The sequence below is a fragment of the Primulina eburnea genome, chromosome 2 (assembly GCF_022965805.1).
Source record: "Primulina eburnea isolate SZY01 chromosome 2, ASM2296580v1, whole genome shotgun sequence".
In the NCBI taxonomy this organism is placed as follows: domain Eukaryota; kingdom Viridiplantae; phylum Streptophyta; class Magnoliopsida; order Lamiales; family Gesneriaceae; genus Primulina; species Primulina eburnea.
In genome coordinates this window covers 2,390,661-2,417,625 of record NC_133102.1, presented here as the reverse complement: position 1 = coordinate 2,417,625, position 26,965 = coordinate 2,390,661, and the positions used below count along the sequence as shown (strand labels likewise).

The following is a 26,965-nucleotide window of genomic DNA, read 5'->3' as shown; positions in this document are numbered from 1 at the left end:
TTACTAAATTATCATATTTCAATAGTGATTGTGATTCATTTTAAAACACCCAAGATATATATCATTTGAAAAGCATCACTCGAAGCATTCCTCGAATGGAATATATACGTCCAAAACAAATTAATCAATTTAAATGAAATATTAAACTATAATTTAACTTCTTCATGTATTATTATGTTAAATTTTGACGATATTCATGAAATTCGACACGGTAGTAATTTAAATTATAAATATTTTGGATTTAAAAATTATATTTTAATTAATGAACGAATTTAACTAAAGCCAGGAAATGATGTGAGTACGAGAAGATATTATGGTGAAGTCTGATGCCCGATCGTCGATGAATTAAATCGAATGCAATGGGTAAATAAATGAGTGAGATTATCAAACCATTTTTTTTTTAGAAAAATCCAAAAAAAAAAGAAGAAGAACCCCAATTTGAACTTTTCACTTTGTTTAGTATATTAAACAATATAATTTTTTAAATAATATTTTCTTCATAGTTTCGAAGACCTTGTTATACGTACGATTGCGGACAAAAGAGGGTGATTTTCCTCTTCTTTGTAACGAATTTCTAGAAAATAATTTTTTTTAAAATGAAATAACGGTTGGCTTAATTTTAGGATAAGAGGAAATAAAATTACGAAATAGAAAATGAGTTTTGTTTAAAAAAAAGTGTCTATAATTGGTAATGTAAAAATTGATGTTTGGTAAAATATATATATATATGTATATAATAATTTATAAGTATTATATATATCTAGATTATGCACGAGATATATATTTTATATATTGATTTAATATTATTATTTTTTTATCTGAATCTTAGGATGTAAAAATAATTGAATTTTAATAAGTTCAAGCATATAGTGACGCAGTAATGAGGTGAGAGAGTGATGTCAGCATCATCACTTGCCACGTCCAATTTCCCACTTGCCCACTTGCTCTCCTTCCAGAACACCTCAATGGGCCCAATCCAATCCAATCCGCCCACATTAAATTCACGAATAGTACAAAGTTTTTTTAATATTAAAATAAAATTAAAATTAGCCAAAAGTTTGTAATAAAATACTAACAAAAATATTGAACTCGCTTCCTTATGCAGTACAGAGGTTTTGCCTGGTTGCATGCATCTTATCTTTTCAACCTATAGATACTCAACCCCTTCCCATTACCCCAATCTAAGATTGGAAGCCCTTTTGCAGAATTTGATCGAAGCTTATCGGAATTTCAAGAAAAACCCAATTCTGCTTAGAGTTGATCGAGAAGACTTCATGTACCAGCCAGTTTTCACCGATTTGACGACGCCGGTGAGTTTCCCGGTGTTTTTCCGGAGCTCTAATTTCAGCAGTCTGGTGCCTTGTTTAACGGAAACCTGGGGAGACTTGCCTTTAAAAGTCGATGATTCAGAAGATATGGTGATTTACGGTCTATTGCGTGACGCCGTCAATGATGGGTGGACACCGTTTAACAACGTCAAGGTGGAGCCGGAGGACCGGAGCATAGCCGCAGTACTGAAAACGGAATCTTCGCCGAGTACTTCCGTCGATGATGGCCGCGCCGGTGGTGGGTCGACAGACGGGGAGGCACTATCGAGGGGTGAGGCGGCGGCCTTGGGGGAAGTTCGCGGCGGAGATTAGGGACCCGGCTAAGAACGGCGCGAGGCTGTGGCTCGGGACATACGCAACGGCCGAAGAAGCGGCTTCGGCTTACGACAGAGCGGCTTACAGAATGCGTGGCTCGAAGGCTTTACTGAATTTCCCGCATAAAATCTGCTTGAACGAGCCGGAGCCCGTTAGAGTGACGGCTAAGCGGCGATCACCAGAGACTTCGGCATCAACGGCGTCGACGGTCTCATCAGGCTTGGATAGCGGCTCGCCAAAGCGGAGGAAGCAAAATCTCACGGCTGAACTAGCCGAACCGGAAGTGGAAAGCCGATCCAATCAGCTTCAAGTTGGGTGCTGATTAAGAGTGTTGCCATTTGGCGAAAGGCTATTGGTAGGACATGTTTGGTTTGATTTGTGTATAGTAAACTGGTAAATTTTGGCCCAGTTGCTTTCAGTGGCCTGATTAAACATATTCAATCAATGTGTGCAAAATGCTTGTATAAATTAAGCCTATAGTGGGAAAAGAGAACCCGATAATTTTTTTGGCTTTATTCCTATTACTTTCTTAAAATTAGTCAATTCTTGTATGGTTGATAAAAATCGGATTAATTGAATAGTTTTTCCACCGACTCCAAGTAAATTTACTACATAACTATACAAAGTACTACTCCATAACCGAAAGAACGAACGAGATGTCACTGATCCCAACAACCCAAGAGCACCATTAGAACAATCGGGGAATGCAGGGTTTGTATGCAGGTCGAACAAAAATAAGTAGGCAAAAACTTGTGTGAGACGATCTCACGGATCGAATTTGTGAGACAGATCTATTATTTGGGTCATCCATGAAAAAAAGATTACTTTTTATGCTAAGAGTATTACTTTTTATTGTGAATATCGGTAGGGTTGACCCGTCTCACATATTAAAATCTGTGAGACGGTCTCACATGAGACTCACTCAAATAAATAATAGAATATATACTTGGAGTAAGTATTGAAGAGAACAATTAGCCTAATTTACTGCAAAATCAAGGAAATATAGTTTCCTATCCCTATCTGAGAGTTTTGGATAAGTTTGGCAACTTGGGTTTTCATTAATTTATTAATTATTATGTTTAAAACTCCATAATTTCAATAATAAAGAAAATTTCATATGTGAATTGTAAAACACAAGAAAGGTCAATGGTCTAGATTGACCAATGGCAGTGGTTGAAATGTGAAAGCTTATAATTAATGTTAGTTTTCTTGTCCAACTTTACACTCCATTCGAAACAAATATTAATTTTCTTTTGTTCCTCACAAATCATATCTTTCATTCTTTAAGTAGATCTCTTGTGAGACGATCTCACGAATTTTTATCTGTGAGACGGGTCAATCTTATTGATATTCACAATAGAAAGTAATACTCTTAACGTAAAAACTAATATTTTTTCATGGATGACCCAAATAAGAGACATGTCTCACAAAATATGCCCCGTGAAATCGTTTCACACAAATTTTTACTTTTGTTTTGTTTTTTTTTACATAATACAGATAATATAGATTGAATCACTGTTTCCCTTTCCATTGGAATTGTGATCTGCTCTGTTCCTTTGAAATCTTGCAGGTAACGGAAAAATAGGCCCACGTTAATTAATCTAAGTATGAAGAAACAAATCCTTGATATATACGAGTCATGACATGTGAGAAATCGGGTATTAGAATTTAACGAAAACTGGTTCGATGGGTACAAAAATTATCTTTGCTGTGTGTTATTCATGGTGGATTACTATAAGTTTTTCGTAATATTACGAATTTGGACCTAAATATTAGTGAAATTTGTTTAGAAATATTTGAAGAAAGCAATGAAGAATGACAAAATTGAGGCTACCGTTGAACATTATTTCTTTAAAAAGATTTTGGCTCGTACTTGGTGTTTTCGAAATTTATCAATCTTTTCACAAAATACAACTACTTTAACTTGTGATAATAACAAACTAAATCACAAGTTCCACAACCAAAAATGATATAAACTTTCTTTTGTTTGAAAGGAAAAAGAACTTCAATACAATATGAGTACGAATTTTTTAAGAATCAGAAAAAAATATTTGAAAATGATATTTGATTCTCTTTTTTTTTTTGTCTTCATATATACGTTGTTTCAACATATGAGGTGTTTCTTGTTCCAAAAGTCCGACGAAATAAATCAAAAGACACCATTTGTTTGAACAGAACGCAAAAAATTCGAAAGTGATTCACAATTATTCATGAAACAGAGCCTCTAGCACCTAGGTGTCTGCAAGGATACATCAAAGGACTGGAATTTTTTCTGACCATAGATATGGGGTGTGGGCACTGCCCCCACACCTAGGATCGAACGAACCCAACCGCCAGATTAGTTGCCTCAGAAATTCTCAAGCTGCAGTTGGAGCGATGGGCGTCCAAAAGAAGCACTTGGTTAGATACCTGGAAATTCCAAGCACCAAATGGGGAGCCTCATTTTGCGCCTCCCCTTCCGATTAAACTCTTAGGTGCGAGTTCTTTCTCGTTTACGTGTTTTGTTCGAGTTTTCCTTCATCTCCCTTTGCTTAATTTCAATTCATTAAGCTCGAAAAATTTCAACACCGACTTCGCCTCAAAAACTAGTTCAATGAATGATTGTTCGAGTCCATACATACAACTCATAAGAATTTAAATCCAACCGATGTGAGACATCTAACACATCCTACAAAAATAAATATCTGAAGCGTGATTTTGTAAGACATTTATGGGTGTTCTATAAGAAAAGTCCAAACATAACAATTATTTTGTCCTCTGATATTATGTCAAAGATAATGAACTTGAGCCTAACTCCAAAAACAAAAAACAAAAAAACAAAAACTAGCTCAAGAGAGAGGATTATTACTCAATTCCATATATACAACTTTCAATAACTTATTTTATCTGATGTGAGACATCTTACACGATAAATCATCGATCCTATAATTCGGTGTCAGAGCTAATAGCAGATGTTTATTCTTATGTATTACAGCAAGTACATATATCGAGTAAGTAATAATTTGCGATATAATAGTTATATATTTAAGTTATATTACCACTAATTATAATCACTAATTATAAATTTTACTAAAACGGGGAGAGCGTGATACTACATTGGTCAATTAATTTTTAAATGTGTGCTCGATCATAGTTTGTGAAATTTGTTGGTAAGAGTGGAATGTGTGTGAAATAATGCGTCCGACAATTATTCTAAATTTGCAAATACGAATAGGACAAAGCAGAACAAAGGGCCCAAATATTTTGAGTCGCCCTTTGATCCAAATATTTTGATGGGCCGAAGCTAGAGTGTTATTGGTTGGTTGGACGACCCTCCGATAGTCCATTCTGCAAAGTATTGCAACTAAAATCCACGTTAAATATATATACACTCACCTCGACAAAGAATAGTAATCAAATATTATTACTTTTTGGATTATCAATATATATATTTAATTTTATAAAAATACCAGAGATTCACATGATTTAAAAATATTTAAATAAAGTGTGAAACATTTTCGATGTAGCATAAGTTAACCCGTCATATAGCATATATATATATATATATATATATATATATATATATATATATATATATATATATACTATTATATTAAGTTTGAGCACATGATAGTAACTACCTAAGAGGACACCAACTTTTCCTTCATATTTTACCTTTATATAATACTAATATTATATTTTTGTTTTTTGTTGTTTTGTTTTGTTTTTTAAATTTCAACACACATTTTTATTTTATTTTTTTATTTCAACAATTTAAATATCAATTTAGTCACTCCATAAATTGTCAAATTACACTTTAGTTCATCGATAATGATAAAAAAAAATTTGTACACATGCATCGCGTGTGTATAATAACTAGTATATATATATATAATTGAGTTGGGATGGGAAATTTTATTTTGAAAAATAATCACATGACTTAACTGGCAAAGTGCGCTTTTAATGCAACCATTATTATTATTTAATTAATTATTAAGACAAAAATGAAAAATATTTTCTACTTCCATTTCTCAATCTGCTCTCCTCAGTAGTCGCAAGCTCTCTCAGGCATCAGGTAATCTCTATATACTTCTTTCAAGTCAGAAGCGCTGCTGTTTTTGGGATTATTTTGGCCCTTTTTTGCGGGTAAAAGCGGAGGGAATACCTCATCGAAGCTTCCTGCGGAAAGTGAAATTGGAAATGGAGAAAAAGCAATTGACCAAGTCACAATCGGCGGATTGTTTTTTTTTTTTTTTTTTATCCCCGTCGTTATATTTCTTTGTCTGGGAGAAAAACCCAGAGGTAAACTTGGAATCTCGGAAGGGTGGGTTGGGAAAATAAGTCAATTTTGGATATTGAGCTTTGTGGGCACTTTTCTTTATTTGTTTGTATCGGAAATATTGCTGTGAATCGATGTCTTGTTTCTGATGTTTTTCGTGCTATTGGTTGGCGATCAAGGGAACTTTTTCGGGGGTAAAGCAAGAAAAAGAGCTGAATATAAATTAAGCGTGATGGAATTGGTGGTATTGCTTGAGATCTTCTAGTTTCATGTTTTTTTATTCTTTTACGTGCTGTGTTTGCTTGAAAAAATTCCTCGAACAGTTGTGAAATGGTAAAAAGATGGTCACGGAAAGGGACAAAAACTGTAACTGGTTTTGTTTAGTTGGTTTACAAAATATCTAGTGCCGATGTTATTAGTTTGGTATTCTTTTGTTTTGACACAAGAAAGTTTTTAACCATAAAACCTGCAGTTAAGGACTAAATATCTACAAAACAAGCTTACTTGGAATGACCTTTGAAATAGAGCTTCATCATGAAACATATATGTTTCATTATCTCCTCCTCCTTCTCCAAGTGCGAACCTGATAAATTTTGGTTATTTAGTCATTGAAATACTTTGTTGTTCTTTACAGGGTTCTTTCGTAAGTTTGGTTCCATATTCAGCGAATTGGGCTCTGGTCTACTTCTTTTTCTAAAGATTGAATACACGTACTCGGACTCTTATTGAAGTATAAATCTAGGAGATTGTGGCGTGTCCAAATGGCAGATGTTAGTCCTAGGACTGATACCTCAACTGATGCTGATACGGAAGATCGGGATTTGAGGGTAATTTCCTTGATACTTAGGCAACATTTTATGGAGGAATCCTTTCTTTCGACTTTCACTGATGCATACATAGGATGCAATCTAGAAACACTCTCTCTCTCTCTCTCTCTCTCTCTCTCTCTAGCTTACATGTAATACGTTTTATTTGAAGTGTCTATGAATATGCAGCATTAATTTGTGCTTAAATGCTCACTGCCTCCTCGTAATAGATTTGCAATTGAATGGTTGTTGGTATTTGTTTTCTTCTGCAGTTTCAAAACAATCTGTCGCAGGTGTTAGTAGCTTCTGATGGCAGTGATAAGTCCAGAGATCAAAAGGTTTTTTAGACCTTAACTACAACCACATGCATATTTATTTTTAATCCAGAAGCATGACCTCTGTTACCGTTTGCAGACTTTACGCAGACTTGCTCAAAATCGCGAAGCTGCAAGAAAAAGCCGTTTAAGAAAAAAAGTAGGTATCTAATTAATGCATCATTTATATCTTCCATTGTTTTTCCTTAGAGATATGTTTACTGTTTTTGATCCTTCATATTAAATATCAATGAATAAATAGCACACATGCTGCTTGCATAATGAATAATTTCTTTTGCAATAATATATACTTATTTTGATATTATTTGATGTAGTTTATGATTTAGTCAATTTATCTTACTATAGTTTCTAATAACGTTGATTTAAATAATGGAAAGATAAAATGGGATAAACAATGCATCAGGACCAGTATAACAAAGCATTATGTTAGATGCTAGTGTTATTCATATGAATCAAGTTGAAATTATTGCTAGGAAAAGGAATTAAGTATATTTACTTTTTATTCAGTACAAAAATTGTGTGCGTAAATAAAATTATTCGTAATTGAAATTATTATACTTTCAATAAGGTTAGTTTTATTACCACATTTCTTTTAATGTAAAATTAGTTTTTAGGATTGCTTAACGTACAACTACTACATATTAGATTCATAAATGTTGTATTTCTGTATGATTCTCTGGGGATCTTTTTAAGTATCTTTGGTTTATTTTCTGGTCCCATTTTAGTTATGTTTTACATAATTTGTTCTTCATTCTTTATATGGCATTTAGGCATATGTTCAACAGCTCGAGAGCAGCAGAATGAAATTGACACAACTTGAGCAAGAACTTCAAAGGGCTAGGCAGCAGGTGTTGTGCTACTTTTACATAAAGTTTACAGATTTTGCATGTAGAAGTCTACACTGTTTTTCAAATTAGTGAATGCAGTTTTTTTTCCCTGAAGGGGATATTTATTTCGAGCTCAGGAGATCAATCTCAAGCAAGTGGCGGGGGCAATGGTATGATAATCTTGATTTGAGCTTCTGATTCTTATTTCACATATTTTCTTGTTTGAAGTCAGAGAACAAAAAACTATGTGATGGCTTATACTTTGTTGTTTAATTTTAAATTATTCTGGAAATTGTGCATTGAAATCTAGAGACATGAGGATAGAGGGAAAATGGAAGTAGGGATTTAAAATGGACCTAGATCTTATTGTGTGGAAAGTGCTACTGGATTTGATTACGTTGTGGATGAGGCAGAGAAGTTGCTAAACGAGCATTGCGCTTCAAGTTTTTCTCCTCATTCTATGAACTAATTTTTGGCATAACTTGTAGTTGGTGTAATGATGAACGTTGTATGTCTCCTGTACTAAAAAATTTACTTTAGGAGGATCTACAAAGGGGGAGAGAAGGTGGTTGTTTTTTGCAGGGACAAAGGAATGAAATGGGTAGCTACTTATGCTAGGGAGAGGGGAAATGTTCAGTTGTTAGATCGTTTCCTGCTCTAGGGCCATTTCTATCATTACTTATAATCACGAGTTTTCTTATTAAAGAAATGAAACAATGGGTTGGCCTAACTGCTGTTGACCCGTGCCAATTTGACTGTAGATGTTATTTAGTTTTTCTTTTAGGCCTTAAGAATTAAGGCGACGAGCTGCTGCCTGGAAATAATATTTAACCTCTTGGCACCAAAGAAACCAACTTCGGTGATCATTTTATGAAGAATATGGAGTGAAACATAAAATAAAATGTTAATGATCTCCCATGTAGATCAGAACATGTAGCTTACACTCTTTTCTTGGTAACGCTAAACTACTATTTAATTTTTCTTTTGAACTTGCTTTACATTTTTCTGCTACGAGAAATGAATTTCTCCGAGTAATATGCTTGTTTAAGAAATTCACTATACCTTTACTGAATCATATTTAAGATGCCTGAAGGATCTAACATTGCAAATTTTAATTCCTAAATTAAGGATTCAGGAAAGATTATTGTGTCTCGATTTTTTTAGTATTAGAATATTTAAACTCCTGTACAAGGGTATGAATAAAATGACAAGTTTATCACAGAAGATTCATTAAAATAATATAGAATCACCTCACGAGGATTCATTCGACCAAATTTGTTCCGTTCCAAGAATTCAAACAAAGTTTTATACCAATCCGATAAGAATGAAATATCCTCATAACTATCCGTTGATACGACATGCTTTTTGTCCATTCATTCTTTTCAACAAAAGAACATCATTTTGGCGAGGCAACATTTATCTTTTATCCTTTATTGAAGTTGACTGTTTTTGTTTCTCGGTGACTAGATACCTAAAAATATACTTGTAATATTGCACGTTGATTTGAGCTATTTGGAGCCTGTATGCCATTATAGTTAGACTCCATATTACCAGGTGCTTTAGCTTTTGATGTTGAATATGCACGGTGGCTGGAGGAGAACAACCGGCGAATTAATGAGCTAAGAGGTGCTGTTAATTCGCATGCGGGTGATGGTGAACTTCGCATAATCGTGGAGGGCATTGTAGCACAGTATGATGATATTTTCAGGATCAAAGGCGATGCTGCAAAAGCTGATGTCTTTCACATCTTGTCGGGCATGTGGAAAACTCCAGCAGAAAGATGCTTCCTTTGGCTGGGTGGATTTCGTTCATCCGAACTTCTCAAGGTAATGTTTGAGGTCTTTGTATGTCTGTTCTCTGCAACTTCTCTAACATCCGAATTAGGCAAAAAATGTGCATGTAATGTCGTTTCTCATGCCTTAAACACTATCATTGAAGAACATAAGAAACTAGTATACGTTGGTATGTGATGTCAATAGACAAGAAGTGAAAGGGCAACAAGAGCAGGAACCTGGCAATAAACTTCTCTATATAAAACTACGAATTTGAAGTTGTTTGTTGCAGCTTCTTATGAATCAGTTAGAACCAGTTGAGTGAGCATCAGATATTGGCCCTCAACAACTTGCAACAGTCTTCTCAGCAGGCTGAAGATTCTTTGTCACAAGGAATGGAGGCATTGCAGCAGTCCTTGGCTGAGACATTAGCTGGTTCTCTTGGCCCCTCAGGTTCATCCGGCAATGTGGCTAACTATATGGGTCAAATGGCAATGGCTATGGGAAAGTTGGGAACGCTCGAGGGCTTCATTCGCCAGGTGATCATTTTCTTTTGTTTCATTAGTGTTTATGGGCACCTTTGTTGCACTCCCACTTTGGTGTGGAATATCTTATGTACCATTTATCGTGTGGCTGATAGGCTAGCAATGTGAGGTGTGTTAATTGACAGTTGCCACTCTACTCCATTTTTCCTTATATGTGATGTGCTATTTTCTTTCTATTACAGGCAGATAATTTGCGGCAGCAGACACTCCAACAAATGCATCATATACTTACAACTCGCCAATCTGCTCGTGCTCTCCTTGCCATAAGCGATTACTTCTCTAGACTTCGAGCCCTCAGTTCTCTCTGGCTTGCTCGCCCTCGGGAATAACAACAATTTATTTTTTAACTTGATGCACGGGTGGAAGATACTAGAGTGTTGTGTTACAGACAACAGTTTTACAAATCTATGCTGAGGTCCGATGTAAGCAAAACCGACAGTCCAAATGAAATCAGTGTTCTTCATGTGTCTAACATTGTCTGTCGCTGTCAGCCTTCAAACTAGCGTTTGTATTAACGATTCTCGTGTTGTATGATAATTTGTAGCTGAGTTAGTTGTAGTAATTGATTGTTTTATAGTCTATTTTTCTCAACATAAAAATAGAACAGATTTGTTGAATGCTGCAGTTAATTACGAGGTGAGTTTGCTTGCTCATGCTAATTTTATTGTTAGATTATATATATATATATATATATATATATATATATATACACACATATAAACACACATTTTATTTAAAATAATTTAATTCAAATGACTGCTCTTAGTTAAAATAAAAATACACATTTTATTTAAAATAATTTAATTCAAATGACTGCTCTTAGTTAAAATAAAAATAGTTGATATATATATATATATATATATATATATATATATATATATATATATATATATATATATATATATATATATATATAAACACACATTTTATTTAAAATAATTTAATTCAAATGACTGCTCTTAGTTAAAATAAAAATACAACTATTTTATGAAAATGAGAAAACAAAGAACTATTGGAAGAACGTGAAAAACATTGGTGGTATGTAATGGTTTATTTGAATCATTGAGGCACACGGTTTGACGTAAGAAAAAGAAAAGAGTATTAAAACTAGTATGATATTACAGAAAGAATTTTTTTTAAATAATATTTCATAAAGAAATTTAAGTTAAATCACAAAAAAAAATTCATAATAAAAATATATTTCACAAAATTGATAGGTTTGAGTTTTAAACGTGTCCAAAATATATATGAAAATTTTAAAATTAGAGTACATAGAAAAACATATTATCTAGTTAGTTTACTGTTCACGGTATGATTATAAAATTATTTTTTAAAAAAATTGAATTTGTTATTGTAATTAATTGCTCTTGATTTGATAAAAAAAAATAGACAAAAACGAAAAAAGAATATAAACTCGCATCGGTTTGAAAATCTTCGTTGCAGTTTGCTTTCGATGAGCAACTCGAGGGAAGATTCGCCGGACTGACTGCGCTCTTTCCAGGTAATTTTTTCTCTTGTATATACTGTAATTTCTTCCAAAATCAAGCAACCTTCGTGCAGCAGGTAAATGAATTAAGAATAGGATCATTATCGCTTCTTAGATTTTCTGCTCGAAATTATGCATCTTCGTAGTTTTCCGAACTTACCGCTAGTTTCGGTACAGCCTTTCAAGCGATGGAGACGACGACATTATCAATCTAAGTAACTTGTTTAAGAAACAAGCCTCGCGCATTTCAGATATTGATGATGATGGTGATGGAAGAGAGTCTACGGTTGGTAAGCTTATCAAAGGGAAGTCTCCTGAGAAAACCAAGAATGTAAAGCGAACACTAGACAGGAAGAGGCAGAAAAATGATGACCATGTGAAAGAAGGTTTTTATTTTTAATTTTTTAAGTTGCGTTTTACGTTACTGGTGGACAGGGAAAGGTACTGAAGGAAGGGAGAGGGGCACACTGGCAAAAATTAAAAGAAATATTAAATTTGTGTAGTTTTTCTAAATTTGAAGTTGAGTTACTTCCCTCACCCTTCCTTGCCCAAGGTGGTGCGTCCGCCCGCATTTATAGGTACGAACATTTGTCGGTATACTTTTCGTCATTTTCCTACAAGAGATAAGGGAGGACAGAGGGGAAAAGGGCTTATTATGAATGAGTTTTTTTATTGTATTTATGGATGGAAGTAAGAGTTGTTTGATTTGTTACTATGCAGGAACAAAGGACACCGGGAACAGTGGCAATAGAACACCAAGAAAACATGGACAGCTCGTGTAAGGAGCTCTTTTTCTCTTCTGTTGTTTACTATTATTAGTTTTCCTCTCAGTGTTCTTTTTCTTCTTTTTTGTTTTTTACCGTTGCTTTGGATGTATTGCTGCTTTAGGCTCATCCTTATTTGCACATCTAAGGACCATTTTTGTGTAGGTTGCGGATTTCCTATCTGCGCTGTCTGAACTCTGAAAGTGGATTAGTTATGTTTTCTACAGTATTGTATTGAAGCCTGGAGAACTGAATGCTGCTTAAAGTTTGTTTTCAGGAATGTTTAATGCAAATGTTTTCTTAAACAGGAACAAAATCATTCCATATGGTCTTTGTCCTCAGGATCATTTATTATTTGTTAAAAAAAATATTGATATACAATTAATTGGCTACTAAAATGAGGTGAATAATTATACTAGGACATTTTTAAACACTGAATAAATAAATCGAATCCACGATGACCCTGTACTTGATAATTGTGACACATTTAAGCTTTTGGTTTTTTTTCTCCTTGAAAATAGAACCACATTAGCATTACAAGAATCTACCAAGAATATCATATGCCATCCAACTATCTTCGTATTGGCTCCACGCAACCAACCAAGTTTGGCAGTAGAAACCACAAATAGTGCTTCACTTTGTCAAAACTTGATGCTCAGATGGCAAATAAATCAAATTGAAATTTTACAAGTATTTGCGCTTGGATGAACAGAAATCGAGAGGACTAGATAAAGGGAAAAAATCAAATTCGGAAAATTCACTAAATAGAGCCATGGACATGTAATAGAATAATGTAAAGACTGTCTCGGGAAAAAGATAATCCAAGCGCCTGCCCAGTCTGAACTAACAATTTGAATGAAATCCTTAAGTCTTTGATTCAGACTCGAATACAGAAACAAAACGGATCCAGATATTACGGTCACCAGAACTTACTCTATTTCTTCTCTTCTTTCTCAGCTTCGGCCGCTCTCTTTGCCCTAACGCCAACGTGACGTTCATTAGCACGCTCCAGACGCAGCTTGTCGTATGCCTTGAATGATTTCATATCTGCTGTCACCTTAACAAGCTCCACAGTGGGCTTTTCACATGGAATCGGCATGTATTGACCTGCCACTTGGGTGGCTGTGGCCAACTCCTCGACTGTAGAATCACCAGCCTGTGGGGAGAGAGAACCATGTTTGAGAGATCTGAGGTAACAGACAATAATCTTTAATGATTTTCAAACATAATTATTATATTATATACCTTAAATTTGCGAGTGCGTCTAGGGAAGACAACAAGCTTGGCCTTGTATGTCTTCAGCCTCTGAACATTAGTCTGAAAACCCTCCAAAGATTGATTTCGGCGTCGATGATCCACAGAGATACCAATGGTAGGGGCAAACTTCTTCGGAATGCCAGCAGCCTGGTTGAGACAAATCCAACAGAGATCAAATCATCACTTCGGATTTAAAATGGTCAAAGGATGAGGGAACAACCAATAAATTGGTGTCATGAGGGTCACAATAACAACTGTCACAACGAATCAAGCTCAAATCACCAAAAGGAAACAGAAATCAAACAGCAATAACTTCCGACGACATCGAATAGATATCATCACTAGAGGAATAGAATAACATGGACAAACTTGTGTTTAATCGTTGTTCAATCAATCTCAGCCAGTTCAAATATACATTTTCTATTAACTAAAACAAATCAAGCTCCATTCACCAGAAGAGAAACAGAAATAGAAAACATCATGAAATCAAACAGCAATAACTTCCAACGATGAGATTGAATAGATATCATCACTAGAGATACAATAACATGGACAGAATATTGGACAAACTCGTGTATAATTGTTGTTCAGTCAATCTCAATCAGATCAAATATAAATTTTCTATTAACTAAAATAACATGAGAACCAAGCACTATATAGAATTAGCGAAAGGAAGCTACCTTAAGCTCCTCGAGAGAAAAGCCTCTACCGGCTCTGACTTTCATGTTATACTTCAGTGTCTGTCCATGAACAATTGGGCGAAGGGGGCCAGCAGTAGGCCTGGGGAAGATCTTCACAGCTTTCTTCTGCCTTGCTGAAAGAAGATGCATAAAACAAGATTAAACCACGCTGAAGGAAGATGCAAAAGAACAAGATTAAACCGTTAGTTTCATTAGTAAAGCTTACCATTGGTAAGGCACAAGAGGCACAAAATTAAAACAAATGCAGAAATACACCGAGAAGTATTATGATGTTATATCATCCTAGATTTGGTCCCAAACTAGTACGGGTGGGTAAAACGGCTACCTCATTTTTCCAAACAAAATATTGGTAGGTAATATCAAGACAGATGGTTACCAATTCGTCTCCTCGTCTTGCGGGCAGGCTGGTTGAACCAGGTTCTAACATTGTTCTGCCAATGCTTCCTGAAATGCCCATTTGGAATGACGTTGTTGTGCTTAACCATGGTCTACCTAAAACAAGTAAACATAGTAAATTTCAACTCTACTGTCGTAGACAGTTTGAAGTTTAAACAAAAACTATCCGTCAGCTAAGCAGATCAGAGTTTGCGAGAAAAGTAAATTATTACAAAAATAGGTCACGGGTCAACTTCATCTGCAGACAGGCTGAATGAACCCAACAGAAGACAAACCAAAAATGATTTCAATATAAAATCCATCAACCTCGCACCTATAAACAACATCTCACGTTTTCTTGTACCGACGAAACAGATAAATAACACATTCGGTAAAATGACACCAGCAAAAAAAATAACGAAACATAAAACAAAACAATTCCAATAGCATCATCAATAAAAACCTAATCTGGAAAAAAAAACCTATAATCAAGCCAACAACGCGCTGAATATTGACATAGAAGTAATATTAAAATGATTGACACAAAATCCGGGAACAAAAATAGCAATCCTGGTTTACTAAACGCCATTCCCCAACAAAAATTGCAGGAAATAGACAAATGTTTAGACTTTAGGTTTTCGGCGTACCAGCTCAGAGGGAACGGGACGAGGCAGTCCTTGAGTCTCAGCTGCTCAGATCTTAGGGTTTGAGGTTGATATGGAGTTATGTTTGCAGTTTTAGGGGTTGTTGGGCCGAAATGATTTTTTGGTTCAATGACTTTATTCACGATCCATTTCGTGTGGGCCTAATGGAAGCCCACATTTATATGATCCATTCTGAGCTGAGAGACATACGTATATCTTTTTAACACGTAACATTTTACTTTAGCATATAAATAAAGTCATAAAACGATGTTAATTTATTACTTTCTATTTTTTCTCTAAAAAAAATAATTCAGTAAAATAGAAATGAAAATAAAAATAATTGCTGTACACAGTTATCTCGTCTGTTAACCTCGAATGCTTTATTTCAGGCTCTAATAATTCTGCGATTGATGAATAAATATTTAATTTTCACAAAAAAATTGTGAGACCATCTTATTAGTAAATTTTATGATACAGATCACCAATCCAAGTTAACCAATAAAAATATTATTTTTATGTGAAAAATATTATTTTTTATTACATCTACATACCAGTTCGACAAATTTCACATATGTAGATGAGATGTGAAGTATTTTTTCTCAATTCCAAAATTTTGTTTCACACATTTAGCTTTAATAATGCGTATAATTTTGTTCAAGAACATGTCCGGCCATATCTTCAAAATCATTCAAACAACTCAAAAGCCAAGAGACACTACGAACATCACCACGCGATAATAACAGCAAATCATTCGCATAAACAAGGTGGGTGATATGAAGATTACTACACTTTGGGTGGAAACCAAATTCAGACGAACGAGACATACATCGTAGAGATCGAGTACAAAACCTCAAGATCCCCTAGATGCATATTGAAAGTTGACATAAAAAAAAAAAACTTATGACATAGTGGACTGAGAGTTCTTGCGAGAAGTTCTTATTCTTATAAATTTTCCACCGAAATTCATTGGCTGGGTAATAGAATGTGTATCTTCTACGTCGTACTCTATAGTATTTAATAGTTCTTACCATGGATACTTTATCAGAAAGAGAGGTATTCGACAAGGTGACCTACTCACAACTTAAATGAGTTAGAGCTTTTATTACTAGCCTTTGGCACTTGAGGTGGATTCATTATATTTGTATGATTGAGACTGATGAAGGAAAATGGGTATTTGTTAGTCAAAGGTTTAATTTTCACGCGATTTGGTATAACGTCGTCATCATAATGATCCACTCTTGAGCATAAATACAAAATCTAGCTCATCTAATTGACCAGATAAAGAGTGGAATTTATCTAAAAATGCTTACGTGATTCAAATCTTGAATTCATTTATGATGCATTGCTTCTGATGCATCGGTTCTTCTTTGGTTGGTGCTTGCCTGTATTTCTTCTCTCATCATTACGGATGGAATAGAACCCAGCAGCTTATTGTAAGTTTGTTGCGTTATTGTTTCTTTCTTTGTTTACTTGTAATTATTATTACAAGCACAAATTCATATAAAAGTAATCCCCTACTATGTGAAACAATTTTATAAAAAGTTATGGGTACCGACATGTTCCCTTCCAGAACCTTGTCTTCGCCGCTATCCGATTGGACAATACAGACAATTTCATCTCAATTTAATAAAGACAAATAATGTAAAAATATCGTACGTTGCATCTTATCTATTTCTATTTCGATGCAGGCATCTTATTGAGAAATTGTGACAATTTAATCACATAGGAAGTAAAGTCCGAGTTGTTTTTATTAATATTTAATAATAGCTCATGGGGAGCTTCAAAAAAAAAAAAAAAAAATCTCATGGGGATGGGGAGAAAGAACCATTTTTAAGCCCATTGTGAACTCATTTTCATCCACAGATAACAAAAACCAACTCCATATCCACCCGTATTACACACTCAAAATATTGAAACGCAGTTGTTATTATGCTACTAAAATCTTTGTACATATCGAGAGAGTAGTACGGCAAAAACTTAACACATGTTCAAATACTTATTACGCTTGGGTGGAACGATACTTCTTTCATCGAGTCAAGGGTGGTGTGGCTTGTCCAAGTCCTCCAGAGGACGGAAGAAGGCCTTTTGCTCTAGTACTGAATCCGTGCCGCCATTCGAACCACCATCCTCATCTGCCAAGGCTGGTCCTTCTTTTGCAGGGCCGAATACCCCGGTCTTTGGGTGAGGAGCCCAATATTGTTGAGTTTGAGATGGGATCACGTTGTCTGGAACCACAGCAGAGTGAGAATGATCCTCGTCTGGGTTCTTGTCGTAGGTTGAAACGTGCACACCTCTCCTAGATTATCATTAGATCAATTCAGTATATACTGCCAAACTTAAAAGACGCTGGAGGAAGTGAGAACTGAAGTTAATATGATAGAGTTGAACAGGATAAAGCTGGATTTAGTTCGTTTCCTAATACAGTACAGGGTACTAATAAAAAGGTACGAAACTATGCAACAGGCATCACTTACTTTCCACCATATAAAGCATACTCTGCGTGTGTGAGATTGAAAAAGGCAAGTGGTTGAGTAGCAGACGTGCATATGAAAGGTAGGTGGTCTGGTTATGACACGAATATGGGAGATGTTTAAGAGTGGGACCAAATCAGCTCTCAACCCAAAAACAGACTGCCAAACAACCAAACTTTATCAAAATACTCAAGCCAAACATGAGAAATACAAAAGCCATTTTGGTTCACTAACTTACCAAACATGTTTGTCAAATATCCGAAGGGTCATATTTTGTCACCTCTCGTGAATTAGACGAATCATAATTCATAATAAAGGCACCGATAATCAGCCCCGCATAAATAATGTGGAGAGGTCGACACCTCCACATGTCTCGGCTAATACACAATGTGCCCATCTTTTTATATTTTCATCCTATCCCTGATAGATACCTAATCAACATTTTGTCGAAACAGTGCAACGATATAACCTCTCTAACTGATTAGCCAGTAAGCATCTTATTTAAATCCATTTATATTTTTACTGATGTCAAGCAGTTACAATTTCTTGAAAATATATTAAAATTTAATCAAATAAAATAAAAATATTCCCCATAAGAGCACAAAGATGATGGGTGGGGCAGTTGAGCAAACAGAGAAGACCACCAATCTATTGTCATACCAATTACTATAATCTGATAGGTTGTTAATGTATCGATACCGTAGAGAATCTCCGTCAGCAAAACCGTAAATTCTGGGTTAAAAGTCAAAATAAGTGAAATGAACATCAGAAGAACTGGTAGCACATGCAAATTCCATCACCGACTGAAATTAAATATATTTCCAGCACCAATCTCAACACAAGTACACAGGAATCAGCGAGCAGATAAGGCTAAGTTGAGAGCAACATCAAGTGACGGTCGACGGCCGTACAGATCCTTGAAACCGGGACAATCTCAGGCATTCAATCTCGAAAACCAGATAAAAAATCGAAATAAACTCCAAATAACCACACAAAAAAACTCCGATCCCCGCGAAACCAAACAAAAAAGTGAAAATCCGGTCAGCCACACATCCAATCTCCAAATGTAACCAACATTCACATGAAACAACAAAGTCTCTACAAAATCAGCTATTGAACTAACAACACAGCAACTACATACAGAATAAGAAGCTAAAAAAACAACACAGACTGACCTGATTACGGTAGAATCGCGGGAACGGACCCGGCTGACAAGTTGCTTACTGAAGCTCGCCAATCCTCGACTCTGAAAATTAGCAGCCATAAAATCAAACACAATTTTTCTCTGGGAGAAATGGTGAATTTGAGAGATAGATTAGGGAGACAGGGAAGAGGATTTGACTGGTATAGTGATAATAACAGTAAGAAGAAGAGTGGGTGTTTTTTTGTCATGTGCCCATCCCCATATCTTTTCGTCCCCCCAACTCACACCTACCCCGTACTACGGAAAGACCGAGCGCCGTCGGATATTCGTACTGTAACCGTCATTCTTAACGGAGTCCGTTAACGGGTTTCTGTAGATAGGTGGACATCGACTTATCATTATCTTGATAATATCCCTTCAATCAATCTCGATGATTAATGAATGATTCTCAAAAAAAAAATTATCTTGTCATTAAATAATTTCTCCAGTAATGTAATATAATTGCCAAAGATAATATATAATATTGAATTTTAGGTGGGATGTGGGACAAGATGTATATAAATTTTAGATAAAAATTTATGTGAGATGATCTCACAGGTCGTATTTTGTGAGACAGATCTCTTATTTGGATCATCTATGTAAAAATATTACTTTTTATGCTAAGAGTATTACTTTTATTGTGAATATCGATAATGTTGATCCATCTCATAGATAAAGATTCGTGAGATCGTCTCACAAAAGACTTACTTTAAATTGAGTGGTTCTCATGTGAGACCGTCTCACGATACTAATATGTGAGACGGGTTAATCCTACTCATATTCACAATAAAAAGTAATACTCTTATCATAAAAATAATATTTTTTCATGGATAACCTAAATAAGAGCACAAATACGACTCGTGAGATCGTCTCACGTAAGTTTTTGCCCTCTATATTTTACTATGTTATACGACTATACGTTTCCCCATTATGGAGGTACCACCCGGTGGAACGGCAATAAGTGAAGATGGCAATGGAAATGTTTTGACTTTTTTTGTGATCCACTGGGGTTTTGTGAAATATTTATTATATTATAATATAATACAGAGTATATGCCGACAGGCAGGAAGAATATTCCTAAAATATTTGCTAAGAAAATATGATATATAATTAATGCCAGCATTTTCAACCTCCAACCGAACACCCAAGAAATGGGTGAGAATGGGACTCAAATGTGTTTGTTATAAAGGTAATACATATTTTTTTGCAAGTCAAATATCCTTATCTTAATTGCATTATTATGGGATTTTCCTACTTAAAATAACTAACTTAATATACAAGTTCATCTCTGTAATAATTGTCACGAAGAGTGACTTTGCCATGCCTACAAAATATACGTTTTAAAAAAAGAGTAAATCAGTTCAATTACAGCGGTGGCAGTCAAGCCAATTAATACAATTGAATCATCTAATGCGATTCAAGTGTGCAAATGGCTCCACATTTGCCTTCAATTCGGTGCAGGCTTGCTGCTCGACACTTCGGGTGTCCCAAAAACATTCCAAAATCTAAGAGTTTAATCACCTGCTGCAGGTGCCACTGTGCAATCATAATTGTGAGTGTGAATTAATTGAGAAATTAAGTATTCAAGATACATTAATCGAAGGTAAAAACTTGTATGAGATAGTATCATGAGTCGTATTTTATGAGACATATATCTTATTTGGGTCATCCATAAAAAAATATTACTTTTTATGCTAAAGGTATTACTTTTTATTGTGAATATCGGTAGGGTTGATCCGTTTCACAAATAAAGATATGTGAGATCGTCTCACAAGAGACCTTCTCTTAATCGAATCGGTTATTACATGTGCCATGAAGGGAACCCTAAATGTATGACCAGTAAGCTCTGTTATCTTCACCATGGAAGGATATTTCCAGAGAGTGAGCTGATTTTGAGTGAAACCATGTGAACTTAGCAACTTTCGCTCATTCTTGTTCCAAATATTATAATTATTATTTTTTATATAGAAAACTATTTCATATCAGAAATATAAATGGCTATACTTAGAGTAATTAAATAATTATATTACATTATAACATTGTTCAAAAATTATATTATATTTCAGTTATTTATTAAATTATTAAGATTGATAAAAAAAGGAAAAAAAAAAAAGAGAAATTGGCCTTGCTGGAAAGTTTCCAGCAGTCGATTTTTTTTTTTGTGTTCAGTATATGGTGACTTTTTTAGTACATCATTTTCACATTAAATGTACCACATTTTGTAGACATAATACCAAATTTTGTGGCTAGAGGAACCCAATAATGTTTGATGAGGATTTTCACCAACTCCCCAAAAAGAGCTGCTGGAGATACAAACTGATGGCGATTGCACCAGGTTGAAAATAGTCTCATTATTATTCTATAATCACAATTTTCTATATTTTGTCACATACAACTATATATTTGCATAAATCTTTTAACATTAAATCCTTTTTGACATTTGTTTATACTCAAAAATTTATGCTTTTATTTATTAATGTTTGTATCATAAAAATTTCAGTTTGCTAGATTGTCGAAACGTGATATAATTAATTTGTGTAGTTCTATTGGAGACGGTCTCACGAATCTTTATCTGTGAGACGGAACGATCCTTCAATATTCACAATAAAAAATAATACTCTTAGTATAAAAAGTAATATATTTTTTCATTGATAACCCAAATAAGAAATCTGTCTCACAAAATACGACCTGTGAGACCGTCTCACACAAGTTTTGTCAATTAATTTTATGATAACAAGACTAGTTTTTGTATTATTAATATATTTAATTAAGCATACATATAAATATGTCTTAGGCTCTATTTGAATAAATATTTATAAAATATTTTAATAAAGTGTTATTTATATTAAAAAAATTATAAAAGTTTTTAGAAGAATAAATTTATGTTTAGGCGGCAAATGTTCTGTTAAAAAAATTATAGTTAAAAAATAATTAATAAGATATTTGGATAACTATTTTATAAAATAAATTTTAATCGTAATTTATAGTTATATATATATACCACACGCACTCCCCTCACGTTGTTTACGAAGAGTCCCTCGTTCTCTCTCACTTACCGTTGGATTCGAAGTTTAATTCCCTGAAATCTTCTTCTCTTCGGTGAGTTTTCTGTTTTCAATTTGGATTTGTTGATTGATTTCTTGCCTGTTATTCCAGCGTTTTTAATGTCTATTTTGATTATGAATTTCGATTGAATCGGGATCTGTAAATGATACCATAGCTGCTTCGAGTGACCCAAGCTCCAGAACTTGGGGAAAGAAGATGACGTACAAAAGAGATAGAGAATTCTATCAGATCCAAGAGGAGTGAAATTTCGTTCTCTATTTTTCCTCTTTTTACATCACTCCCTCGTGTGACTAATTTCCTACCAATGCCTACTGAAATTTACACTTTATTTATTTATGACCAAATGAATGCATTGTGCAGATAGAGGTGTTGTAAATGGAGGTGGCAGCAAATGAGAACCCAGAGAACTTGGTTGTTTCAGCCAATCACGATGCCGAACAGAAATACGACCATTCTGTCTCCGACTTGTCGAATCACCTGTAAAAGTTTCAGTTTCCCTATCGAAGTTATGCTTTTTTAAGTATTTATGTATTCTTGTATTTAATTATTTGTGATGTGATAGCAGAGGCATAGAATCCCATCAATTTTCGGTGGAAGAAGTAAGATGTACATTAGGAACAAGTGCATCCACTGGGAGATTTTGGTATGCTTTTCTGTTCTCTAAGTATTCCTTCCTATTTGCATTCCATGTCTTAAACTCTTAATCTATTTGTTTGCAGTTTTGTACTATTAATAAATCTTAATCTAGATAGGGGATCCTACACTTATTTTCAGTTTTATTACTGCTGAAAAACGCAATGAAATATTTTCTCTATTAATTTTCACCTCTGGTTGTTTAGGAATCATATTGAGGAGTAATGTGTATCATGATAATATCTGCGTCATGATATTCATAGTTTTACTTGACGAGCTGTTTTATATGCCCATGCTAAATAGTAGTAGTAGTAGTAGTGTTCTATCCTATGATCCAAGGATACTCCAAAAAATGATTATAAATCATATTGGATACTTCTCAGATACGGATATGAATGCAGATACATGGAACCAGTATTATTGGTATAGGAGTACCTGAAAAATAAATTAAAAAATAAAAACAGGGATACTATATTCGACAGGGTCAGCAAGTATATCATGACCTCATTGAATGTGGCAAGGGCGTTTTGTTCTTTTTTAGGATACTGCATGGACTTTTTCGCATTTAAAACAATTTTGGATTTTTGGTGAATAATTGAAAACTAGAAAAATAATAAAATATAATTTGGAAGTAAATCTTTATAATATGGTGTGTATTAAATTTTCTATAATTATTAGAATGTTTTTGTGGTATATTGAAATTATCATGTGCTGTTGTCACAAATTTTGATTGATTATTAGTCATCAGTGCATATATTCATTATTATCTCTAGCATTTGAGTATTTCCAGTGGGATAAGATATTAAAGAATTATAGCATCAATTTTAATAAGTCCTTAGTAACTATAGAACTCTAAAATTAAGTGAATATTTAATAAAAAAATATTTAGAAAGTATAAACAACTATGAACCCTGAGCATTTCTATAATTGCTGGCTATAAAACAACCAGGAGTCTGATCTACCTCGCAAGTTATATGCATGTTAGTTGTATTGCTTTATATGAATTTGTTCCAAATATTTGAATTTATTATGGATTGATTGTCAATCTATTGTTTCATCTCAGGCAAGATTGGAAAAAGTTAAAGAATATTCTATCTTACTTTCTTAAACAGGTACTGGGAAATATAACAAGTTGTCAACAGTGTACTACTACAATGTTGTGTTTAACTTGTTATATCTGACCTTCAATATCCACAAGTGGGGTCAAATACAGATTTTGTCCTTCCTGCTGGTTTAATAAGATTTATCTGTGAGCAAAATATTTATTGGTTAAATATTGACAGTTCTTTTTTTTTAAAGATCCTTACAGAATATCCAGAGGCAAAGATGACTATGGACCAACAGTTTACCTCATTAGGAGAAACCTTCCAGGTGTTGGTGAAAAGGTTGGACGATGGTACTTCCCAGTGGCACACCTTATATTATATAATATTTAATGTGGTGTGATGACGGGTCTGAGTACTCTATTAAGTGACAACACTTGGTGTATATCCATTCTAAGCAACCGTGTTTGCACTTTTATTCTCTATTTGGGCTCATTAATTTTTTCTCTATCTTCACTCAAAGTGTGGAAGGCCAAAATTTCTTGTTATTTATTGTTGCGTGATTTTGAAGCAAGCAGTACATGTATATTTATGGGTGAGGAAAAAATCAGGAACTACTACTCTCATGTGAGCCAAGATTCAAGTTCAGCGATTTGAGACATCCTAAATCTTCTGAGGATGCAAGGCCAAATTTTCTTGTTATTTATTGTTGCATGATGTTGAAGTAAGCGGTATATATATATTTATGGGTGAGGAAAAAATCCAGGGCTACTACTCTCACATGAGCCAAGATTCAAGATGGGCAACATGAGACATCCTTAATTTTCTAATTGGAGCTGAAAAGTTGTTTTCCGAGTCGATGCTCGCTAAACAGTTTGAAGAATAGATCTTTCTTGAGTTGATTTAGGATACTAACATCGGCGAAGAATTTACCTATTGTTTCATTCTGTGTTGTGCAGCTATTCGAAGCTTTGATGAAGGTCCTCCTTTTACTTTGCAAAGGCTTTGTGAGGCGAGCTTGTCGATGACTTCATTACCAGTTTTTTTTATATTTTTCTGGAAGCTTCTGTTATTTTCCTTATCATAGCATTTTTCTGAACCTGGATCACGGTCTCATTGTTTTACCTTCTTTCAATTGTTAGCTCGTTTGTATGCATCTGAAACATATTTGTAATCCTGATTAAACAGATCCTATTGTCTGCAAGAAGTATATATTCCAGGCTCACGAAGCTCACATTGGCTTTAGAAAAGGTATTTCATTAATTTTTTTATCACCATGGCACCAACCACCAATAAAAATGAATAACACCAATTGAATTCGAAAAAGTGATGTGAATCTCTTGTGGGGTTAAACATTCTACTGAAGCAGCTCTTCTATTGTTTAAATGCTCTGAGACTTGATGCATATTAATTCATCTTTATACACAAAAGCCAGATCAGTTGGTGTTTGATGTTCATGGAACTTGTGGCTAGTTCGAAAGGTTGATTTTCCTATTCTCATTTGTACAGAAGACAATACAGAGTCGAGCTTGGTTCCATTTGGTTGTGTAGCTATGGGATAAAGAAAAATGAGGAAATAAATATTTTCCAGAAATTTTTCATGAAAATCTTAATTCCATTTGTTTGTGATGTATCATGTTCGGTGTTCCCTAAAAGATAGATGGCTATTAACTAGTTTAAAAATCAAATGCTACCAACAATTGTGGAAGTCCTATGACTGATGTCACCTTTGACCACCTGTAATTTCCTACAAAACCAAACACCCGCAAATTCACAAACAAAATGTAATGACCCTTCATTTCCTTTTTCCCCATCTTATATGAAACCAAATGTAGTCCTTTTATATATACATATGTACTTGCTGAGCTTCTGTTTAGCCGAACACATCCTACATTTTTTGTGGATTTATTTCACCCCACTTGGCATTGTTTTTACTCCCCTATGTCATGATAGGATTCTATTTATGGTTTACCTTTACACGATTTGCTTCCTGGCCACTATTGACAAGAGAGAAAGAAAGTCCATTATCAGTATCGTATGGCCAAATTTGGTTCACTCCTGACGTACCTCACCATGATGCTAAGATTATTAAAAATTCAGGTTTTCTTGTTTTTTATTTCAACAGAATTTGTTGGTCGCATCTATGTTGACAATCTCTGCTGATGGTTGTCTGCCTTCGACCGAACAAAGTTCAAATGGAGCTCCAACGAATTCGGCTGAAAATGGAGTAGAACCCACTGAAGAAGACAAAGATGAAATAATGACGGAGGTAGAGGAAGCAGAGGTTAATGAAGATATGACAATAGTCAATAGACGTGGAAAGCAATGAAGAAGAAACTGTCAAATCATCGGAAGCCGCCAATCCTACTCCAGCTACTGACTTGTAGCATGAAATTAAGGTTTTCAAGGGCCCGTGGCTTCAATTATTCAAAGACTTGAAACAATATGGATTTATGAAGAGCCATTGTCGGGTGGCTCATTTCCTGGTATATGATGGTTCCTCCCTCAACTGCGAGTTTTTTTCCGAGTATAATTTGATTTCTGATCATGGTATTGTATCTTGTCATATTATTTTTAAGTTATTTATTTATTTTGGAAAAATCACAGTTTGCAATTTTTTTATTATACTAAATTGTTTTTTCTATGATCACATTTTTTAAATAAAAATGTATTTTATATATATATATATATATATATATATATATATATATATATATATATGATAGATCAGAACACATTAGAATAAAGATTATGTATTTCTAAAATAATGTTTTGCTTTATTTGTTTTCGAATGATTTAGCCGAAAAACCATGGTATGCCGCAAGAATGATATTAATTTGCATTTAGGAGTGTTAGAGTTGGTGGAACGTGTAATTATTTGATCAATGATCATAAGTTCGATTTCAATCATCAACACTTTCTTGAGTGATCTTGTCGCACAGAGTTTGTCTAGTACAGTTTTACATGACCAGCGTAGCATACAGATTATTGCATTAATCCGAAGGTTTAGTCAGTACACATCGAAGGATAACGATTAAGAATTCATCAGAATGAAAGAAAAATTATATCAACCGAGCTACTAGAGCTATTAAATAGCTTCTCCAACACACACACAAAAAAAAAAACAAATCATATTAAGGTTTACATAAATTGCTT

General features: G+C 34.3%; 4 protein-coding genes, 1 long non-coding RNA gene and 1 pseudogene across 8 annotated transcripts; 4 read left to right on the top strand and 2 right to left on the bottom strand.

Annotated features, from left to right (window-relative positions):
- The first annotated feature begins 1,085 nt into the window (after positions 1-1,085).
- Positions 1,086-2,160, top strand: LOC140818764 (ethylene-responsive transcription factor 2-like; annotated as a pseudogene).
- Positions 2,161-5,604: 3,444 nt separating this feature from the next.
- LOC140818751 (transcription factor TGA2.2-like) lies at positions 5,605-10,845 on the top strand. Its single transcript, XM_073178804.1, is given in 10 exon segments — positions 5,605-5,697; positions 6,536-6,728; positions 6,980-7,045; positions 7,122-7,181; positions 7,813-7,890; positions 7,985-8,039; positions 9,424-9,695; positions 9,934-9,957; positions 9,959-10,180; positions 10,369-10,845. Coding segments are annotated over 9 exon segments (990 nt in total). The 5' UTR covers positions 5,605-5,697; positions 6,536-6,662; the 3' UTR covers positions 10,516-10,845.
- A 731-nt stretch (positions 10,846-11,576) lies between these two features.
- On the top strand, positions 11,577-12,519 carry LOC140824468 (uncharacterized). The gene is made up of 3 exons (XR_012116353.1): positions 11,577-11,687; positions 11,850-12,250; positions 12,393-12,519. It is a non-coding gene; the product is annotated as an uncharacterized lncRNA (long non-coding RNA).
- Positions 12,520-13,165: 646 nt separating this feature from the next.
- On the bottom strand, positions 13,166-15,546 carry LOC140818744 (large ribosomal subunit protein eL13z-like). Its single transcript, XM_073178798.1, has 5 exons — positions 15,417-15,546; positions 14,771-14,886; positions 14,374-14,507; positions 13,682-13,840; positions 13,166-13,592 (listed from the first exon to the last, which is right to left on the bottom strand). The coding sequence occupies exons 2-5, from the start codon at positions 14,877-14,879 to the stop codon at positions 13,371-13,373; spliced, it is 624 nt and encodes a 207-aa protein (XP_073034899.1). The 5' UTR covers positions 14,880-14,886; positions 15,417-15,546; the 3' UTR covers positions 13,166-13,370.
- Positions 15,547-17,277: 1,731 nt separating this feature from the next.
- Positions 17,278-19,275, bottom strand: LOC140818758 (late embryogenesis abundant protein At5g17165-like). Its single transcript, XM_073178811.1, has 3 exons — positions 19,060-19,275; positions 18,545-18,616; positions 17,278-17,709 (listed from the first exon to the last, which is right to left on the bottom strand). The coding sequence occupies exons 1-3, from the start codon at positions 19,146-19,148 to the stop codon at positions 17,448-17,450; spliced, it is 423 nt and encodes a 140-aa protein (XP_073034912.1). The 5' UTR covers positions 19,149-19,275; the 3' UTR covers positions 17,278-17,447.
- A 2,792-nt stretch (positions 19,276-22,067) lies between these two features.
- LOC140818729 (uncharacterized) lies at positions 22,068-26,370 on the top strand. Of its 4 annotated transcripts, none has more exons than XM_073178786.1 (8): positions 22,068-22,166; positions 22,494-22,612; positions 22,699-22,776; positions 23,830-23,878; positions 24,066-24,162; positions 24,769-24,821; positions 24,998-25,060; positions 25,935-26,370. In XM_073178786.1, exons 2-8 carry the CDS (start codon positions 22,509-22,511, stop codon positions 26,136-26,138), a joined length of 648 nt encoding a protein of 215 aa, XP_073034887.1. In that variant the 5' UTR covers positions 22,068-22,166; positions 22,494-22,508; the 3' UTR covers positions 26,139-26,370. The 4 variants fall into 4 exon arrangements, with proteins under 4 accessions (XP_073034887.1, XP_073034877.1, XP_073034889.1 ...); XM_073178776.1 differs by having other exon boundaries at positions 22,696-22,776; XM_073178788.1 differs by having other exon boundaries at positions 22,074-22,166; positions 22,498-22,612.
- The last annotated feature ends 595 nt before the right edge of the window (positions 26,371-26,965 follow it).

Bases quoted from the DNA above. Each gene is read 5' to 3' on its own strand.
- LOC140818744 (XM_073178798.1), bottom strand. From the start codon at position 14,879: ATGGTTAAGCACAACAACGTCATTCCAAATGGGCATTTCAGGAAGCAT. The intron at 14,508-14,770 runs GTAACCATCTGT...ATCTTCTTTCAG, and splicing joins CAAGACGAGGAGACGAATTG to CAAGGCAGAAGAAAGCTGTG. The intron at 13,593-13,681 runs GTATATAATATA...CTCTCCCCACAG, and splicing joins GACGCACTCGCAAATTTAAG to GCTGGTGATTCTACAGTCGA.
- LOC140818758 (XM_073178811.1), bottom strand. From the start codon at position 19,148: ATGGCTGCTAATTTTCAGAGTCGAGGATTGGCGAGCTTCAGTAAGCAA. The intron at 18,617-19,059 runs GTCAGTCTGTGT...CTTTTAACCCAG, and splicing joins CGCGATTCTACCGTAATCAG to AATTTACGGTTTTGCTGACG. The intron at 17,710-18,544 runs GTATGACAATAG...ATGATAATCTAG, and splicing joins CTATCAGATTATAGTAATTG to GAGAGGTGTGCACGTTTCAA.
- LOC140818729 (XM_073178776.1), top strand. From the start codon at position 22,509: ATGGAGGTGGCAGCAAATGAGAACCCAGAGAACTTGGTTGTTTCAGCC. The intron at 23,879-24,065 runs GTACTGGGAAAT...TTTTTTTTAAAG, and splicing joins TATCTTACTTTCTTAAACAG to ATCCTTACAGAATATCCAGA. The intron at 25,061-25,934 runs GTATTTCATTAA...TTATTTCAACAG, and splicing joins TCACATTGGCTTTAGAAAAG to AATTTGTTGGTCGCATCTAT.